At 43.1% G+C, this 21,786-nt stretch overlaps 1 protein-coding gene across 6 annotated transcripts in view; it reads right to left on the bottom strand.

Annotated features, from left to right (window-relative positions):
- LOC138741220 (E3 ubiquitin-protein ligase DZIP3-like) overlaps positions 1-21,786 on the bottom strand; it is an 83,348-nt gene that overhangs the window by 27,491 nt on the left and 34,071 nt on the right. For all 6 annotated transcript variants that reach the window (XM_069894953.1, XM_069894949.1, XM_069894948.1 and 3 more), the window contains 11 exons: positions 20,551-20,587; positions 20,197-20,302; positions 18,247-18,301; positions 16,794-16,867; positions 14,869-14,900; positions 13,958-14,013; positions 11,396-11,707; positions 8,881-9,186; positions 5,546-6,229; positions 3,853-4,040; positions 437-508 (listed from right to left, as the gene is read on the bottom strand). In XM_069894953.1, the coding sequence (XP_069751054.1) occupies positions 437-508; positions 3,853-4,040; positions 5,546-6,229; positions 8,881-9,186; positions 11,396-11,707; positions 13,958-14,013; positions 14,869-14,900; positions 16,794-16,867; positions 18,247-18,301; positions 20,197-20,302; positions 20,551-20,587 (1,922 nt within the window). The remainder of the gene's footprint in view (positions 1-436; positions 509-3,852; positions 4,041-5,545; positions 6,230-8,880; positions 9,187-11,395; positions 11,708-13,957; positions 14,014-14,868; positions 14,901-16,793; positions 16,868-18,246; positions 18,302-20,196; positions 20,303-20,550; positions 20,588-21,786) is intronic.

Here is a 21,786-nt window from a genome sequence, read left to right as displayed (position 1 = left end):
GCCAACTATTGGATTCACATGCGGCAAGTCGGGGGCAGCTGTTTGGGCCAACTTCAATAAAATGATCTCATCAATGACCAAACGCGAGAGAGGCCACTCACCCCATCATGTCTGTGTTGGCTCTCCACAAGAGCCGTCAGCCCCAATTCCCTCCTACTTCCCCTGAAACTTTTCGGCCCTTCCAATATGGATTCTCATTCAAGAAACCCATGGCTAGCTACTACTGACCACTCCCTCTGTAAAGATATTTTTTTTTCTCCTCCTTTCCCAAGTACCCTATATCATGGTCCTCAGAGTCTTTGGTGCCACTTTCACCAGTGGGAACTCACTTAATCCAGACCTTTGAGTCCTCTCCAGGAGCTCTTTCCCAACCCCGGCTGCCCTGACTGCTTCACAAGATCGTCCCCACAGCCACAAGGGGAAAATGGTACTTTACCGCATATGTTGACTCAGGTGGCTGTGAACTTCCCTCGCCTTTCGCGGAGACTTGAAACGAAAGTGAAATCCCCTGCAGGAATTAGGAAAAAGAGAGAGAAAGATGAACTTTGAATAATGAGGAGTTCACCCACAGATCTTGAAATCACACGTTCAAAATTCTGCTACATTGATGGGGTTGAGTGAAGTATGGGCCGAATGCAGACAAATGGAACCAACTTGATGGTCCAAAGGACCTGTTTCAATGCTGCAAAGATCTATGACTTTATGACCATGGAAATCTCAAGGAAGGTGCACTGCAATTGCCAAAGGATCTCAGTCAAGTTTAGCAACGCAACCTGCAAGGCAACACTCTTGTGCCACTTTCTCCAAGCAACCAGCATCACTGCATACAGATTTTCAGGCCACAACCACATTACTCTTTTGATAATACAGAACCTTCCACATCTTGTTCTGCAATACTTTCCAGACAATAAGTTGTGGTCACCACGGTCACTCAGAAAACACGACAGCCAATCCGTGCACAGCAAGGTCCTCGTCAACAGTAATGTGATGGAATTTAAAAAAATTAAAACTGCAGGTGCTAGATTCCTAAACAAATCCAGTCTTGAAAAAGGTTCCTAACCAAAAGAGCTGGCTGTCTATTTCTCTCCCTGGATTCTGCCTGACCTGCTGAGACCCTCCAGCTTCTCGTTATTTGCGTAAGATTCCATTGTTTGCTCTTCTTGTGTGTCAACCTCTTCTGGAAGAAGGTACAGAAGCCCAAAGTCCAGCTCCTCTAGGCTCGGGAACAGTTTGTTCCCGCAATGGCTATCAGGCTCTTGAACCTTACATCCATAAACTACTCCAACATCTTTTAAAGAACTTCTGCACTATTGAAGGGCTTATGCTCGAAACGTTGGTTCTGCATCTTTACCTCCTATGTAAACTGCGAGACCTGCTGAGTTCCTCCAGCATTTCTGTGTTTTTACTACACTCACAGCATCTGCAGACTTCCAGGTTTCATTTCCTTCTGCACTATAACCTTGGATATCTATTTTCTGTCTTTTATGTTAAGTAATTTAATAAATACCATTGGAATTATTGTTTTACACCAAAGTACCAGTTTGGCTCTGGCAAGTAAGAATTTTGGTCCACATCTACACTGTGCTTGCATGAATGGCAATAAACTCATTATCATTATTTCTACAAAGACACAAATGCTGGAAGAATTCAGCTTGTCAAGCATCTTCTGGTGGGGAAAGTACAAGCCTTTCAGGTCATCAGAAAGCAGTGCAATAATGACCCAAAAATCTGCTTTCAGTGATGGTGATTGAAGAATTTAAAAAAAAATTATTTACAACATGGTAGAAGACGATTCCAGTCATTTAAACAGCGGTCATTTAAACACACGTCATCCAATTAACCTACAGGATTTGAAGGAAGGGAGGAAACTGGCCCATCTGGAGAAAAACAGGGAGAACATACAAACTCCTTCAAAATACTAAGCAGTTTGTTTGAGAGCCTGTCCATATGTTACTTATACCTTGATGAAGGGCTCAAGCCAGAAACAACGGTTATGTATCTTTACCTTTGCTATATAAAGTACACCATTTCACCTGCTGAGTTTCTCCAGCATTACATTTTTACTTCAATCACAGTGTTTGTAGACCTTCGGGTTTTGCTCCCCAGAGATGCAGTTCTTCTTCCAAATAGTTCTGCAGGGTCTTTTATTTTACTCCACCTGTGAGAGTAGACGTGGCCTTGGCTAAACACCATTCTGGATAACAGTTTCTCTAACAGAGCAGCACTTCCTCAGTATTGCAGAGCAGCATCTGCTCAAGGGTCTGCTGCAAGAGTTGAACCTGTACTCTCTCTCTCTCTGTCAGCATGACCACCCATTGAGTAACCACTGACCAGCATAAGTGGTGTGATAGGTTGCTGGCCTTTCACGCACCTAATAGGTAGAAATGGAGCTGGCAGTGGGCCAGGGAGAAGGTTAGGGCAGGTACAGATATCCCACAACAGTCCATTCATGCTGCCCTCCCTTTGGGCTATTTCATCTTTCAATTACCCTGTAATTGTCCTCTTTGCATGGCTGTATGAATGTTACAGATAACCCGTTGGTCTGCTCGCAGAATAATCCTTCTCATTGTACAATAAATTTAAAACTTTTTTTAAAATTATACAATTGGAGCAAGAGCAAACATGGGGAATGACACACTCAAAACGATCTGCTGAAGGAACACGGAAGGTCGAGCAGTGTCAGTGCAAGGTAAAAGTCGACGTTTCAGGCTGGGAGCCTTCATCAAGACTCAGTTTTAATGAAGGGATCTGACCCAAAACATTGACCACTCACTCACCCCCCCACCCCACCACCACCCCGACCTGCTCGGCCTGCCAAGTTTCTCCATTTGGTTGTTTTATGGTCCAGTTTCCAGCATCTTGTCTCAAAAGTAAAATGGCAGCCTGCTGGTGCTGCTGGTATGGACAAACCCAGAGAGAGGAATGGAGAACTGTGCTGATCCAAATGATCCAATCACCCAGTCTTTACGTCAACGGCTCTGCGCAGGCTTTAAACAGCCTGTTAAAGGAACCAATTATGTTTTTATTTAAAATCCTGCCTCCTCTGGCTCTGTGCCCAAGACGGTAGCGCCTGTGCTTGGCAGTGGCAGTGAAGAGTTGTAGACTCCAGGGGAGCAGCAGATGCAGGACGGCAGAAATAGGGAGAACACCCCCCCCTCCCCACCCCAACCATGGGAAGGAGAAGCCTAGGAGATGACCCGACAGGACAGCGACCATGGCAGTGGACCAGCGAGGGGCTCAGTGGCTAAGAGAGACCCACACAGGCTGTGGGCTGCTGGAGACTGGATGATGGGAACCAGGCATAAGAACTGGGATACAAGAGGGCAATGAAGGCAAGAAAGGTCTTGGGGACTGAAAGTCTCCTGATCGTATCGACAATTTGAATCTGGAGTTTGGTTTGCCAATGTATCGAATGGAGTTTAAGCAGCTATAGAGGCTGTGGGAGTGCTGGAGGGGAATCCACGGACACAGTGACTCTGAAGGGACTCTCTTTTGCTTCTCTTTCACTCATACTGTAAGGGGTGCCGGGCGACATTAATAGTGACTCTGTCTGCCTTAAGGCAGGCAGAAGCAAATTTTGTGTAATATTAAATGTCTGCCCTATAACATGACAATAAAGGAATACTGAATCTTGCATGCATCAACAGGGAATTACACTGTGGCTTGTACAGGCTTCAAAGGAACTTCCTGGTGAAGGTGTCTGCTTGGGAGATGGGCATCTATGGCGTGAACCTTTGGAGTTTAAGCCACCAGATGTCCATGTCCAGCAAACAAATGAAGTAGCCAAGAAATAAAAATCAAATGTAAAGAGTCAACAGAACAGCCAAGTCAAGCAAGAAACCCCTGTTCTACCTCTTCCGAGGCACCTTGGCCCAATGGAACCTCTCCTTCTCCGCCAGTCTCCACCTCCTTCTCCATCCCTTTCTCTTTTCTCCTGTCTGGTGTGACTGTGTCGATTGGAGGTGTGGGATTCTCTCTCCCTCCTGGAGGAGGCTCCGCTTTGATCTCCCCTATCCTTACCATTTCCTTCATCTTTGTCTCTGCAACAATAAGGAACAGTCAGAAGTTAGAATAAAATTAACAAGACGAACAAGAGAGGGGAAATCATTCAGTCCAACACATTCATGATGGATGAAAAACGGTATTCAAGCCTTATCCCTCTTCTCTCATCCTGTGGCAAGTTAAGTGATAAATCAGATTTTTTTTAAAATTTACAGCCAATGAATTATTTCTAAAGTGCATTCTTGTAGTTTAGAAAGTATGTAGCATAGCATGTTCCCACAGAGAGCAATGCGATGGAAAAGAAATAGTTAAAAAAAAACCCTGGTATCTGGCACCTATATGGATTGGTAGATGCTGGATAAGTGAATATTCTGGTTGCTTGAGACTGCAAGTTGCACGATTGGCAAACTAAAGGTGAGATGTGCCAATTTTAAACTTTTGTATTTTTGACCTATTTATTTTCCACAATTTTTTAAGCCGGTTGCTTCAGGCTGCTGGTTGCTTGAATTCCCGATAAAAGGGGTTTTACAGTAACAGGAGTTTATACATTCTCCCACTGGCCACCTAGGTTTCCTCCGAGTACTCCAGTTTCTTCCCACGTTGCAAAGATGTACAGTGCTAGCAGATAAATTGGCCACATAAGCATGTTTGGGTGGTGTCGGCCGGTAGGGTCTGTGTCCGTACTATATATTTAAATTAACATTAAAAACTAAAATAAAAGGAAAAGTTTATGCCTTGCCCCACAAATGTTGCACAACATTGGACCATGCATGGAGATGTCTCCTGGCCATTGCATGCTCCGCCAAGCTCCATATTCCCAATTCAGTCAACAGACTCTCATATATTGGCTTTATCACTTCGTGTGGTTATCCTGCAGAAGAAGAGAACTCCTCCAGCTTTTTAACAGGCAGGCCATAGCACAGGACTGGTGTGGACAGTCTGAAGTGCTGCCCTCTGTTTTCCACCTTCTTACTACCCACCTACTGCTGCTTAGAGGGCTACGAGAATCAGCGAAATGCAATTTACCTCTAACAAGCCGGCACTTTCTCAGTACCGCACTGGAGTTTCAAGCACATTCGATAGTCCCTTGATATGAACTTGAGAGAAAAGCTCAGCAAGTCAGGCAGTCTCTGTGGAAAGAGAAACAGTGAAAGTTTCAGACCAGTCAGGTTTCATCAGAGCTAGAGAGGTGAGAAAGATTTCTCACTTCTGATAAAGCGCCACTGACTTGCAGCATCCGCCCTGCTTCTCTTCGACAGATGCTGCCTGACCTTCTGAGTGTTTCTTATGTCAGTTGTCCAGCATCACCAGTTTTTTGATTTTTAGGGGAAAAACCTGTCTTGTAAAAGCAAGATGCCAATACATGTGGAGCAATACAAGAAGGATAAAAGTGAAACCAATAACACAAACATTTCAGATCAAGAGGGATCATTCCATTACATTATTGCACGGGACGCATTGGTATATCTGGAAACCTTCGATATGGCAGCAGGTATCCAATGTCACAGGGTTGTGAGAGGAAAGGTATCAGATTGGTCCTTACGTAGGTGAGCTTTCATAGTCATCATGTACTGTGCGGTCAACTCCGAGCACTGCTTTCCTAAGAGTTCTGCTATCAGCTTGTAATCCTTCCACAGCATGTAACTAGGTGAGAACATTATGTCCTCAATCTCCTCGTGATCCTTCCCGAGCCGGCACAGGCACTGCTTTGCCTCGCCCCACATTGCTAAGAATTCCTCCTCTGGCACACCTGGGTCCCTCAGCAGCAGCCTCCTCCGTAGGAAGAGCAGGCGGAGGAGACTGGCCGCTTTGGAGTGATCGTCAGGAGGAGGCTCCACTCGCCAGCCTTTCTTCGGCTGTGGGAAAGACTTGATGTGCATCATCAGGAAGATGACGAGGGTGATGTCGTACTTCTGGAACTCCAGGCGGGAAGGCCTTTGTGGATACAGCAGCCCCCAGTCAGAGTGGGAAGCAAAGATGAACTGGAACTCCCTGAAATACCGGTGCAGTTCTGCTTTCTTCAGCTTCCTTATTTCCGCCTGGAGATTGCTGGGCGACAAGCGATCGGTAAAAAGCTTCTGTGCCACACGTGTCCCCTCCAAGACTATGAGGTACAAAAGGCGGAAGAAGTTGCAGTGCGAGTTTCGTTCATCTGCTGGGAGGTCCTCACGCCTTCGCAGCCTTTTAAGAGGAATGTATCTTTTGAAACGAGGTATGTATCCATCACCTAAGGGACAAAAGGGCAACTGTGATTCACTGAAGAGTTCAAAGATGTTGCAATAGTGAATGAAGCAATCATAAAGAAGTAAAACACCATGGTTGAAGTAAAAACACAATACTAGAGAAACTCAGCGGATCAAAGAGTGCACTTTATATAACAAAGATAAAGAGTACATAACCAATGTTTTGGGCTCGAGCCCTTCATCAAGGTATGAGCAAGTGGCTGATCAAAATGGTAAGGGGAGGGGCAGGGGAGGAGCACAGTCCCACAGGCAGGAGATAATAGGTAGATAAAGAAGGGAGGGCACACCAGCAAACAGGGGGAGCATTTCCGTCTGGGCCCTCTCCAACCAGATAGCATTCACATCGATTTCTCCAGTTTCTGCTCACCCATTCCCCTTCTCTTCCCCATCCCTCCTTTCCTCCAGTTCTCCACCCCCTTTCCTCTCCATTCACAGACACACCCCCTCCATCCCTTATTCACCTATTACCTCCTGCCTTTGGGACTGTTCTGCTCTCTCTGGCCCTCACCATCCACGACTTTATTCAGATGCCTGCCTACATTTTGCTCATACCTTGATGAAGGGCTCAAGCCTGAAACATTGGTTATATATCTTTATCTTTGCTATATAAAGTACAATTTGACCTGCTCAGTTTCTCCAACGTTGCGTTTTCACAATTGTAAAGGAGGCTATTCAGTCCACTGTATTCATGGCCAGCATCAATTAACCCCATTCCATTTTAATGAATACTGCAGTTATAAAGGAGGCCATTTAAACAATTAAATCCCTATTCCTTTCCTACAATCCTGAAAGTTTTACTCATCCACCCCCATTCTCCTTTGTGTGTTCTGATTGGATCTGCTTTTACCTCCCTATTAGGTTCTGTGACAGAATATATAGATATGTTTTTGAGACTTAAATTGGGAAAGGCTTGTTAGAGTAGGTTGTATACAAACACTTTAAAGCAGATCTTATTTGAAATACTGGAGTTCTGCTAATGCTAGACATGTCAGGGCCTCAGAGCCTTTGCAAGAGCTTTGAAGAGTACTCAAGTGACTTCACTAATGGATCGTTGTTTACAAAAGGCAACAGATGAAAGAGCTTGTTGGAGCCACATATTGTCTGGAGGAGAGCTTGCTGTTGTAAGAGAGTCATGTGGTTTTGCAAGCAGTGAGAGTCAAACAGGCTTTCTCTGAGAGAGAGAGAGAGAGAGAGAGAGAGAGAGAGAGAGAGAGAGAGAGAGAGAGAGAGAGAGAGAGAGAGAGAGAGATCAGATATTCAGTGTTACAGCCAGCAGCTGGGACTGGAACAGGACAAGCTGGCAAGCTTATAGAAAGCTCCATTTTGGGAGACACACTGGTCAAAGCCCTTGTGGGTCATGCAAGAGGAGAGGACTGGCTGTCTAATGGTTCACTTGGAATAAGTGAAACAAGAAGGAACTCTGTGGTGACCTGAAATAAAGAGGTTATCATCTAGAAAACCCTGATGGAGCAAGTTTCTTTGGCAAGACACTGAAGTGGCTGATGGAAGTAAATGTACAACAAATCTCTCTCTGAAAACTGACAAGAACCTTCCTGAGTGGTAACCATTTATCTTTCAAGCACCAAAGCCTGGTGAACTTTATAAATGTTAAAATCTGTGCACAGTATAACAATTGCCTGCATTCAATGAACTTGGAGGAATGAGAAGTGAGATTGGACTGTAAATCAAAGAACTTTTCTGAACTTACACACACATTACATACACGTGTGCTTAGAATTAGAAGGGGGTTATCTTAGGTTAAGTAAGTCAATAGTGATAAGTTAAAGTTTGATTCTATTTTCATGTGTAAAGATAATTAAAAGTAACTTTTGTTTAAGTAATCATTTGTCTTGGTGAATATCTATTGCTGTTGGGTTTATGGGTCACCTGGGTTTGTTATAGTTCTATCTCATTGCCTGAAAGAAATAAACCTCTTGAGTTCCTCTCTCCTCATAAAATACAACCATTCGATTCTGCTGTCCCTGTCAGCTAACACTTTTTATATCATTAATGGTTCTTTTTTAAATATTCTTCCATCATGTTGCCCTTGTTTTGTACTCATTGACCTTTTGATCATTGTAATTGCACACTCTGCCATTGGACTTTTGTCCTCCTCTATGCTGCTGTACGGATATTATAGTTAGATTGCTCGCAGAAGAACCCTACTCATTGTTCTAGGTAGAATGTGACATACCAAATTAAACTTAAACGTATACAGTTAGAAATAGAAGATGCAGCTTAGGGTGCAGAAAGATAGGTGGGAGGCAAACATCAGCAGTGATCACATGGGCTGAAGGGTGTTTATCTCTGCTGGATGCAGGCTAGGGTCTTGGATCATTTCCAGGAACAACCAACCCAGAACCTATTCAAGCATTAAAAGTCACCACTGCAACTTAACCTAGTGTTCACATTCCTTTCAGGACACCCGGAAGTACCTCACAGCCAATTAAATATTTCTGGAGGTTATTATATGGCAAGGAGTACAGGAGCCAAATTGTCCAGCTAAGAGACAGAATAATCTTTCAATAACGTGAAAGAGGGATTGCTGTTTATGAGGACAGTAAAATAAAAACCTGAATAAAAGTTAACCAGCAAGGATTTCCAACTTATCCCGTATTCATCCCAGCTCACTTACGCAGCTTTTCAAATTCCTGCTGGAACTCATCCAGGCATTTCTTCAGTGTTGGGAAAGATCTTCGTTCTTCTTCTAGAAGGAAAACAAAATCAGCCTTCTCAGCAGCCGACTTCATGTAGACAATGACTTCCAGCAGCCGTTGGCCTCTGTGCAGGGGTGAGGTTTTCATCAGTAGGTCATTCTCCACATCTGTCAGAATATTTTGTGACTGCAGACTATAAATAAGGTCCCGTAAAGGAATACCACTCAGTGGTTCTGCCAAAAACTCCAGGTGCAGATACAGGAAACTGTCAGCACAGCTGTTCCCTTTAAATAAAGAAAAACAACTGAATAACATTGGACTTTAGTGTGGACATCTAGAGAGATACAGCCCACTAGGTTCATGTCAACAACTAAACACCTTGTACAATGCACAAAGTTCTGGAAAAACCTAGCAGGTCACACAGCATCCATAAAAAATGAAAGACAGTCAGCATTTTAGGCCTGAGCCCTTCATCAGGAATGTCTTTTACTTCCTTAGGATGTTGCGTGACCTGGTGAGTTTATCCAGCACTTTTGTGCATTGCACAAGACCCTAGCATATTCTCTTGTTTAAATGCCCATTAATACCAATCCTATTCCAACTCACTTTATTCCTCATGCAATTTTATTGACCTCCCTCAGATTCTACCACACGTCTGCACATTAGGGGCAATGTACAGTGGATAATTAACCTCCTAAACCACTTGTAATGTGCGAAGAAACCAGAGAACCTGGTCATGGGGAGAATGTGCAAACTCCACACCGACGGAACCTGAGAACAGGCCTGGACCCAGGTCCCTGGTGCTGTGAAGTGGTGGCTCTACTAGTTATGCCACAATGGCAGCCTCGACCATTTTAAATACAGGAGCTGACAACTTAGAAATCTAGTCAATGTTCCTCTACATTAACTTTCATTTCATTGAATAATCAGCCTATCCTTCACTAAATTAATGAAATATACACAGTATCCAATCATCAATAAATACTGCAAAACATTTTATTTTTACTACTAGTTGAAAAATGCTTTAAAAATATATGGGAGAATTTGCACAAATTCAGATTTCTATGTCAGGCTGCTTGAACATTGCCTCAATCTTGTTGAACGCACATGTGGACAACTTCAATTTTCTCAGGATGTTGGGGGGGGGGGTGGGGGGAGGTGGAGTGATTGGATCCACGGGAAATGGAACACTTTACATGGAAAGATGTGTGATCAAGGCTCGTACAACACTGTGCCAGAATCTCCAGTCTTAACAAAGGTGGGGGCACATCTGCTGATGAGTGACCAAACAGCAATCCAAGGTGCTGGGGAGATTAACACTTCAATACCTGGTGCCGTACACACATTCCTAAGGACTGTAACAGGTCCAAACCCTCAAGTCCTGCAGGAACACCAATCCCAGACATTAGACACTAATCCTCAGTTGCAGAAAAGTACTGTTCTCCATTCAATGTGGAATTTCTCTAGCTCTGTGCATCAATCATAATTAGATGTATCTGCTTGCAATACTCATTGCTGCAGGGATGGAAACCATGTCCTGACGTAAATCTATCTGGAACAAAGTTGAGAGGTTATGTGGCAACTCTACAAATCTATGGTGAGACCTCACTTAAAATGTCGTGTTCAGTTCTGGACACCTCATTACAGGAAGGATCTGGAAGCTATGGAGAGGGCGCAGAGGGGATTTACCAGAATGTTGCCTGGATTTTAAAGTAAATCTTATGAGGCAAGGTTAGCAGAGCTAGGACTGTTCTCTTGGATTGTAAAAGGACAAGAAGTATCTTAAGAGAGGTCTATAAGATTCTGAGAGGCACAGATAAGGTAGACGACCAGAACCTTTTTTTTTCCCACCACCCAGGGCCAGAGTAGCAAACACCAGAGGATATCTGTACAAAATGAAGGGAGGAAAGTTTAGGGGAGACATCAGGAATGAGTTTTATTTCTTTACAGAGAGTTGTAGGTACCTGGAATGCCTTGCCCGAGGTGGTGGTGGAGACTGAAACATTAGGGGTGTTTAAGAGACTCTTAAGACAGACACATGGATGGGTTTTGATTTTTTTTGGTAGGAACATATAGGTTGGCATGACATTGAGGGCTGAAGGGCCTGTACTGAGCTGTAGTGTTCCCCTTTCTAATGTAACTTGGTCAGGAGACAATGCTGATGTGTTTTCACGCACAATCCTCAGTTTGCTGTGCCTTTCTAATCCTTTCTGTAACCAAAAAACATTAGTACATGGTTAAGAACTGCCATTCTCAACAGGGAGCACAACACATTTAGGCTTGCTTTCTTTTCACCTTTCATACACAAATTTTAATTTTTTTTTAATGTAGTTGGTAGGAGAGAAGTATGGAAGAAACCAAAACTTGTTAGCTTCACAGGGAATTTTGAGCAGAGTCCTAAGGCAGCCATAGCCCAGAAAAAGTTTGAGAATAGCTGGTCTACAAGGCCAACTGATTGAGTGAAGGCAGTCACCAGGTAGACAACCAACGTACCCATTTCCTCCAGATTCTGGGCCCACTTGGAAAGTTCTGGCTTCAGACCATCAATTGCAACCAGCACTGAAGTGAACTTGCGAATTTCCAGGTTGGAGTTCTTATTCAATACAATTCGAAGAAGGACATCAAGTTTTGATGGCCCAGTGCTCTGCTTCTCCACCTCCTCTTGGTCACCTTTGGAGAGGAACTTCTTCAATTTCAAGCGATACAGCAGGAACGAGATGTCCTCTACTCCTTGAGTGATCAGTTCCTGCTGTGCATGCACTGCCCTCCACAGTCGACACTTTGAAGGGTCAAAGACAATCTTATCTGGAGACAAAACAGATGAATGTTAGGTTAGAATGAATGACTTGGTACCTTGCATTTGCACACACACAGACAGACATGGACACGTGCAAGGACAATGCGCACACAGAAACAAATACTGGATGTTTCATGGTCAATTTGGACAAGATAGCTCCTGCTTCAATGAGCTGAGTTTGGAGTGGGAATCAGTGCCGGATTAACGTAGTAGCAAAAGTAGCACATAGTACGGGCCCTGCATTTTCAACGGCCCCGCACCAAATGCTTGCTCCATTACTGTAGTACTGCAGTCGCTCGATTAATATAACTGCAGTTATTTTTATATATGTATATCACGGTTGTTTCTGGATGATTATAACAGCGCCAAATCAAAGAACAGATAAATAAATGTTTAAGAGAAAGGCACGGATGCAAAAGAATTAACATGCCCATTCTAACGCTTGGAAAGTTTAACTTAAAACTAGTTATCAAAAAATACGCATCGAGTGAAATCTTCATTCGGATGATAATCAAATGGCTTTACGTGCTTAGTGAGAACGAAAATGAGAAATTGTTTAGTTCAATTGTTCGAAAGTACATAATATTGATTTTTAATTTTTCACACCGAATCATAAATCAGTGAGAAATCCAGTGATAACTGTAAGATTAAGCATTGGATCCTGCCTCTGTCGATTTCCCCCACAGATCCCTGATCAATTACACTTCCATTTCTTCACCTCCAAAACAATTTCCAAGATAGATCTCGCTGCAGCTCAGAATTCTGAATCAGGGCTACCCGTATCCAATTCAAGTCCATTGATAAAGAGGTTTTTTGTAAAAGAAAATGCATCAGCAAATTTTAAGAACTGGTCACGATATTTTGAACTAAAAGATCAAGCTAAAGATACTCCTTGCTGTTGATGCAACACCAGGGCTGTTACATTCACTTACTGGGGGAATCCACATTGATGCTGTCCTTGGGGTTCCTGATGCAATGCTCCAAGTGGACACCGTCTTTCAGACAATGTCTCCCTTTTTATTCAAACCCAACATTTTGGTGGACTGGCCTATCTCTCGTCCCTGAAGCAAGAGCGGGGGGGGGGGTGTTTGCATGATACCGCAGAGACGGGTGCTGGTACCGATGGCCAGGCAGGCCTCCAGCCACTTATAGAGCATCTGACAAGTCCCTTTGCTGGAGTTTCTGCTGCCCACCAACTGATATTCGGCAGAAAACTCTTTGTCCTTCACCCTGCCGCCTCTCCACTTTGCCTGGCCACCAACTCCCCTTGAAACCTGCTTCATCTGCGTAAGTTTGTATCCATTCATAAAATGCACGAGGCTGCATTTGCAATGATTTATCGTTTTGAGTTCATCTCTCTCCTCTGAATTTAGCTTTCCTTGGCATTTGGTTCCTATTTGCCCCTTTCAAATTTTGTATTCAGGTTTCTTTGATGGACGAGGAGAAAGGTTTCCTACTGGCGTAGGCTTTGGAAAATCAGACTTTAGATTCCAGACCCAAGAACCAGAAGAGCGATGAGGAAATTGTATTTTTTACTAAGTGGTCTAATGGGAAATGGAAACTTTCGACAGTGAATTGGATGTAGACTCACAAAGGAAAACCTGATGAGCATATGGTCTTTCAAAGGGCTGGAATGGGCAACATGTCTCTTAAGAAGCCATTACATTATATCACCAGCCTCCATCTGCTGTTCTCAGAGTGCAGTGAAGAGATTCTGAAAACACTTTTTGTCACTCTGCTCACAGAGACACTGACACTCTTTTTATTTTGATGGTGCCAGTTTAACGCTTAGAGTCATGGAACTTGGATATTGACAGTGATCCCTCAGACAAAGTACAAACACACATATAAACAAATCTGAACTCTTGCCAGATTAATTTCAATAGGATTTATAAAGAGTATAACAAAGCAATAAATTCATTTCAAAGTTATAACAAAGTAAGTACTAACTTATTTTAAAAATGTGGCCTTGATTTTCAGTGTATTGGTTGGAGATGTGGATCATTCACCACCAGATTCAATGAGTTTCTTTGCCACTGTTATCAGACTCCTGAATGAACCTCACATTTATAAAATACGAGCTAATCTCATTCTATAATGCAATTTTACTACTGTGCCATGTTAACTTGCTGGATTGTGCACAAAACAAACTCTCTCACTATTCCTCAGCGTACATGACAATAAACTTGAACCTGATATGCAGGGAAAAAAAATGGAAATAAACAAATAGATGGGAGGTAGGCTCAGAATCAACTTGCCTGCACTTTTTAGTTCAGTCAGAAGTTTTTTTCTGGAACTGTTGTCCTCTTCATGTCTGAAGTACAGAGATATGTGATGGTTCTTAAAACATTTAATGCACATTTATCCCCTTCTTTGCCTTATCTGTTGGTACCAGTTTCCTGTTGGATTGGTGCTGTAGTGACTTATGGAGTGCAACCCCTTCAAGCAAAGGTAAGATGGGTTTCCACTCCTTCCCTGCCAGACCCATCACCACTTTGTCCAAAGTCATCTGGATATCACATGAGGGTGGTGGGTATTTTATGGCAACTTTAAAAAAGACATTTAGACAGGTACATGGATAGGAAACAATTAGGAAATATGCGAAACACGCGCAAATAAAACTAGCTTAGACAATTTGGGTCAACATGGACAAATTGGGCTGATGGGCCTGTTTTCGTGATGCATAACTCAATGATTGAGTTTCCTGAGTTAACATGCTACACATCAAGGAATCAAAATTTACTGCTGTGTGTTGTGAGTGGAGGGGGTTCAATAACCCAACTAGATTTCTTGATATTAGCAGGACATTTCCCAACATGCCCCAGTTTGATCAATGTCTCAATAACTCGGTTTATGAGGCGGGTGAGCATACAGGCCATTTACAAGCCAGTCAACAGAGATGCTGCTAATTCAGGAACAAAGTGAGAAAAGCAGAAATCTCTCCAGATCTCCCAGCTGGAGACGGCAGGTAGCAGAGAATGTGCCCAACAGCTGGAGACATCGCCACAGAGAGGATGCTGGGTAAAGGCAACTGGGAGCAACCTGGGATTCCTGTTTGAGAACAGTGAGCATCTGAAAGACCTGTTGCCTTGGACAGGAGGTGGGGGAGACAGTTAGGACAACCGGTTGTAATTCATTAACAGAATGGAAATTTTCCACTTCCACTTACTGTTCAGTGGGATCCAGAGGAAGCTCTTCGCACTAAAAAAAAAGTTGAAATATCAAGCAATTATTTGAACTTGTTTTTTTTAAAAATCACCATCACAGCATTACTGGTGAAAAGGGGCTAGGGCTGTTGTACTTTGTTCACCCTCAATAACCCTAAATTCTCTCCAATGCACCATTCAATATAATTAGAAGCTGTTACCCCCAGCTCCTTGACCACAGCCCATCTCAAGTGTTCATCACTCATTGTTGAAAACTTACTAACACTAGTGTAGAAGTTGTTTTGCTATGAGCTTGCATTCATGACCATTTTAATTCGGATTTGCTTATAAAAGATGTAAAGGTTCCATCATTGTTATGGAATACTACATTTAGAATGTAACATACATTAAATTCTTTAACTTTTGTCTACCGTAAGGCAGACAGAGAGTTGCCATTTGTCCAGCACCCCTCACAGAAACCAACAGCACCTGGTGTTCCTAGGTGGTCTCCCCTCCAAGTACTGACCAGGCCTGAGCCGGCTTAGCTTCCGAGATCAGGCATATTCAGGCTTCTGTGGAAGATGGGGAAAGAGAACAAGGAGAAGATCATCTTGTTCCTCCCTCCAATGTCACCTAATCAGCTGAGTGCTTTCTGCAAATTTGTGATTTTATTTTCAGCTCCCAGCATCTGGAGTTTTATTTGATGTTCAGCTTTCAATGTCCCTTAGAGCTGAAAGGTGGGTGGCTCAGTTTTTGTTCTGATGCACAGGATATGTTCATCAATGGCAGTGCCAGTATTTAAAGTCCTTGAATAGAGTGGCCTGGGGCCTCTTCAGAGGAAAGTTAAGAATCATCCACATTGTTGGGAACCTGCTGAGTTCTTTGACTAAAGGATGTTAGTGAAACATTACATTTTGACAACAATGCAGAAACTTAACCGTCACTGTTACAAATAAAAGTAAATCACGAAAATCTGTATAATATTATTATCTGTATTCATTATTTTATATGAAGACAATTTAATTTTTAATTTAGACATTCAGAACAGTAACAGGTCCTTCTGGCCCACGAGCCCGTGCCACCCAAATACCACAATTAACTTACAATCCATGTACGTTTGAAGGGTGGGAGGAAACTCACGCATACAAACTTCTTACAGAAAGTGCCAGATCGAACCCTGGAACGTTGGTGCTGTAATACCGTTGTGCTAACCACTATCCTAACCATGCCTTTCTCTAATATTGTAATAATAATATTAACTTGTATTCTGTCTGGGCACCCTCTGACCAGATAGCATTAACAACCACTTCTCCGGTTGCCATTACCCTCCCTGTCATTTGCCTTCACCTATCCTTATGTCTCCTTTTTCTCTCTCTCTCTTTCCTTAGCTCTACATTCACAGGGTCGCCCTCCTTCCCGCAATCAAATCTTACCTTTCCTCTCCTGTCCTCCTATCCATGACCAATTATTGCCTTTTGTTTGTTGATCTGTGCTCCTTCCACCCACCCCCCCCACCCGCCCTTTCTTCCCTTCTCCCTCAACTTATCCAGGCGCCTGCCTGCTTTTTATTCATACCTTGAAGAAGGGTTCATACCCATAAATGTCTCCCATGGACGCTGTGAGACCTGTTGAGCCTCACCAGCATTTTTGTGTTTTACTACAATCACAGCATCTGCAGACTTACCATTTTTTATTCCTAACTAAAAGATTAACAATAATCTAATATTCTTGGTGACCATCATGGAAAAGCTAATCACATTACTCCCTCACATTGCCATCAGACCATCCAATGTGCGACAGGCTTAAACTTCCGAATACTATTTTGCATACCATTCTACAGATAGACACAGGCCTGACAAATGTCTGGCAAATCTTCCCAAATTTGACATGAGTAAATGTGGAGGGGGGAAAGGAAAGGCCCTCAACAGAACAAACAGCAAGATTTTACCGCATTTATCTTTTCAGTTCTGGGAGCAGACTTCTGGCTTTCAATACTTGTTTCCGACTCTTCAGGGTGTTCATCTGGAACAAACGTATCAACGTAGTCGTGACTGTCCAAAACAACACAGTAGCTCTGAGGAAAGACCGTCTCGAAAGGGGACATGAGTCACAGCAGAAATTATGGGCTTCCAAGGCACTCTTGTTTGTAGATATTGGGTAAGAGATAGAAAGGGGAAGTGTGGGGTTGAGGCACCATTAGGTTGGAAGCTGTCGAGAAGGCATCTCCTGATGTAATGAGAACTGTGACAGTGGCCTGATATTGGTTGGTGGGGGTCATGGTCCAGGGATTTCCCGCTCTCATTCCATCTTTCACTCACATTTCCCAATATGGTCCCTCCCCTTCCTTTCTCCCCCCTCATTTCCATGTGGTTTCTCATTACTTCTCTGTTGTCACCTTTTCATCTTACAGACTCCAGCATCACCAACCAGTCTCCACCTATCACTCACCCCCCCCCCCCCACCACCACTGTGTACGAATCATTTTCATCTATCTGACATCTTTGTTTCTCTTGCCTCCCTCTCCCTGGCCATTAACTGCCCTGTCCGTCACCCTTGTTCACCAATCCCCCACTGGCCCTAACCAACCCTTCCCACTCTCTCCCTTCTACACTCAGTCTTGACAAAGGGTTCTGTCCCAAAGCATTGACCATTTTTTCTCCCACTGAAGATGCTCATCCAGTAAATCATTTTTCCTGCTTAGAATATGGTTGCTTCCTTTGGAAGGAGACTGAGACCAAGTTTTAATTATGCTGGTTCAAATTACAAGACTTGAACAGGGTAAACAGTTAAGGTACAAGTCCCTTAGCACAGAATCAAAATGGAGAAATGATGGTGAAACTCAGCCGGTCTCACAGCGTCCATAGGAGGTCAAGATATATATATGACATTTCGAGCCTCAAGGTATGGTAATATATCCATGCCTTCTATGGATGTTGCGAGACCGGCTGAGTTCCTCCAGCATTTCAGTTTTGACTACAATCACAGTAACTGCAGACTTTTTTGTTTCACTCCCTTAGCACAGAGATCAGTGACTGCAGAGCACAGGGGATATATATTTGATACATTTTGGAGAAAGATTAGAGCTCTGCAACTCGGTGATTGTCAGGATGTAGAAATTTTCATCGTACATAATCAGCACTTGGATGAACTAGAAGCGCCATGACCCACAGGATATGGGGTCTGTGCTGGCAGGTGGAATTAAACTGCATAAGCTTATTTCCTACCGCCACAGACATAATGGACCATGCCCATCTTCCATGCATTATGTTTTCCATCATTCTATGAAGGCAGCTGATATTTTGGAACTTGTATTTGATAAATTCAGTAAAATGATAATCATTTGGGAAAATCAGGTTCAGTACAGGAAGTGTATGTGACAGACACCTTGCATTTTGACTCACCAGAAACCATGCAGTTTGTTTTGGTTAAGTTATCAATCAGATTTTCCCAAGCTTCCTGGGGAAAAATGAAACAGGAATACGTTAAACTTTCTCCAGTCCTGCTTTGCTGAGTACCAGTTATCTCTGGAGGCAAACATCCTTTGCTATAAAGAATTTATGTCCTTTAAGGTTTTAATTTTCAAGTAAATAAATTGTTCATTCTCTCTCTCTCTCTCTCTCTCTCTCTCTCTCTCCCCCCATCACCACCCACTCCTCCCCTCCCGCCCCACAAAACCCCAGACCTGAACTCTGTTCACTCTCCCCAATTTCATGGGAAGAGATGAGCAAAACAAACTTCAGGCCAGATGTGGAGTTGTTAGGGAAGAAAAGCACAGGCTGAGCAAAGCATTGCACGTGACCTCATGTAGGGTTTTAAATGCTGAAAATTGAAAAGATTTGGAGTGCAAGAAGTTGGATTATTTCATTGCATACTTGCCATTACCTGGCCAATATGAAAGCATCCTGTCCAGGTGCTTCACAGCTTGGTACAAGAACTGCTCTGTCCAAGACTGCAAGAAACTGTGAACACAAATCAGACCCTCACACAAAACCAACCTTGCTTCCATCTACACCACCCGTTGAATCAGAAACAATGCCAATGTTTTAAATGACTCATCTCACCCCAGCCACACTCTCCATTCCCTCATCCCGAGGGGCAAAAGATACACCAATTTGAAAACCAAACATTCAACTTCAAGGTCAGTTTCTTTCCTGCTGCAATTGGACTTCTAAATGGACCTCTCACTGGTCAAAGATGATGACCCTCCACGGTTTAACTGTATTTTCGCTCTATACCCACATTTTGTCCCAGTCACTCTATACCCCGCACTCTTTGAAGCTCTGTTATTAACTTCAGCTTTATCATTGCTCTTCCTGCTGTACTCAAGCAAGGATGGTCTTCTCTGGAGAGCACGCAAAACAAAGCTTTTTTTCCTTTATCTGTGTATTCGTGACAATAAACAATTCAATACCCTTCAACGACATGCAATTAAATGTCATTCTGCAGGTACTTCCAGTGGAAGAGGTGGCTCTAGATTGGCAAAGTACAGTAAAAACCCCCATATGTGGAATTCAAGAAACTGGCAAAAAAGGTAGAAATAAATAATTAGATTGACAGAGAAATAGATAGATAGAGAGATAGATAAATAGAGAGATTAAATAATGCGGAGGTTTAAAATAGGCTCGTCTTGCCGTTAATTGGCTAATCACGCAGCATGCAATTTCAAGGGAAAAGTTCATTTATCCAGCATCTACCATTCCACAGAGGTGCCAGATACTGGGGGTTTTACTGTGTTATGCAAACGAATTGGATGGAAGAGGTTGAAATATCTGTGATCAGAGAGAAAATTCAAGGATCTCGAACCAGGGATTTCAGGTGTTCCATTGAGAAACTTTTTGACACTCGAGGCAGAAATAGTAAACATGCTTCCACAGATGGCAATGAATCCTGGGCCAATAGTTACAGAGACAGATTCTACAGTAGGGAAACAGGCCACTTGGCCAAATTGTTCATGCTTACCAATTATCTACCCAAACTTGTCCCTTTTCCTTGTTCAACCCATATCCCTCTAAACCAATGGCTCTCAAGCTTTTTTATTTCCACTCACATGCCACCTTAAGTAAGAGGTTACTTAAGTAGACATGTGAGTGGGGAAAAAGGTAGAAAAATCCTGCTCTAAATCTTTCCCATCCAAGGTCTCAAGATCTTTTATCAATTATAATTATCCCCGACTTCACCATTTCCTCTGTGTCAAAAAAGTTATATAAGATTTAAAAATTTTCCCCCTCTCACCTTCAATCTGTGCCTCTCATTTTAGACCTGCCTATCCAGGGAATTTAATTTTAAACCTGAGATTTCTTGTTAACAGGATATTAAACTATATTTGGCACCTTTACATTGCCCAAGCATACCTGGAATTTAGCCCCTTTGTCATTTCCGACAGACTCTTCCCCTTCCAAAGACTCGACATCTGTATCCGAACCCAGCTCGTCGCCACTGGCGACCATCGCCTTTTTACTGAATAGAGCCAGAAAGGAAAATTAAAGAGAATGCGTTGCAATGAGAGGTGGAAAAAAGGGGCAGGAATACAGAAAGCAGAGAGCCAAGGGGATGTTCAAAACAAAAATGATTTGTTTACTTCAGAGAAATCAAAATGGATAAAATGCAAGGCTACTGCAATATCCAAAGTGGAGAAATTGCTCAATTTATATTTTAAAATTGACCATTTACTCCCTCTTATTGGAGAATAATTTGGATTCACTTGCCTTGAACTGTGTTGCTTGGCTGTTGCTTCACAGTTATCTGTGAAAATGGAATAACACCAGTCACACAGGAGTTCCTGCAACTCCCACTTCTCGAAATGTTCCTCACTTACAATTATGACCAGGCTTTTAGCCACCTGTCTATATCTCCACCTATGGCATGGTATTGAGGATAAGCTTGGAGGCTCTACTCGTTGGGAGGCACGACGTATATGCCATCCGAGGCTGCACGAGGAGGGATTCGGCTGGTCAAAATGCTGAAGGAACTCAGCTGGCCTCGCGGTGTCCATAAGATATATTACTGACATTTCTGGACGGAGATTTTCCTCAAGGTATGAGTGGGAAAAAAAAGTGAATTAAAGGCTGGGGAAAGAAAGGGGGAAGAATGGGAGGGATGGAGCACAGACCAACAAACAAAAGGTGTTACCTGTAAATGATAAGAGGAGAAAAATCATTTTGGCTCTGTGAAAGGAGACAGAGGGAAAGAAGGGGGGAGGGAGAAAAAGAGAGAGAAGGAAAGCAGATGGGGGAAGAAGGTTGGGGGGATGTTTTAACAGAAACTGGAGAACTTATGTTAATCACATCCAGTTGGAGGGTGCCCAGATGGGCTCACCACTCAACCGCTATTCCAAGCCACCTTCCATGTGTTGGTTAATGTGCGAAAAGTGTGTGATGGCTCTGGAGTTAGAGGGATGAATGAGGGATCTCAATGAAACATACCTGATATTGAAAGAGCTAAGTAGAGTCCAGTAGTGGGATAGTCTAAGGCCAGAAGGCATGGCCTCAGAATAAAGGATGTCCCTTCACAGCAGAGACGAAGAGCATTTTCTTCAGCCAGAGGGTGGTGAATCTATGGAATTCGTTGCCACAGGTGGCATTGGAAGCCCAATCATTATGGGTGCATTTAAAGTGGAGGTTGACGGGTTTTTGATTATCCAGGGTGTCAAAGGTTATGGGGAGAAGGCAGGACAATGAAGTTGAGAGGAAAAAATACATCGGCCATGATGTGGATGGTGTAGTAGATCAATGGGCTGAATGGTCTCATTCTGCTTCTACATTTTATGGTCTTACTTCTGACCTGTAGGGTCGAAGGGTGCCCAGAAATCTAGTTTTAACTCTGCCAAACTACAACTTATCCTATTACATTTTATTCCCAAGAGTAAGCAATCCAAAAATTAGGAACAGGTATTCAGAATCTATTATAATCCACGCTGACGCACTCCCCGTGCATCACACTGA

Source organism: Narcine bancroftii, chromosome 8 (genome assembly GCF_036971445.1).
Source record: "Narcine bancroftii isolate sNarBan1 chromosome 8, sNarBan1.hap1, whole genome shotgun sequence".
NCBI lineage: Eukaryota > Metazoa > Chordata > Chondrichthyes > Torpediniformes > Narcinidae > Narcine > Narcine bancroftii.
Note: the sequence above shows the minus strand (reverse complement) of the source record. Positions and strands in the feature narration are given on the sequence as shown.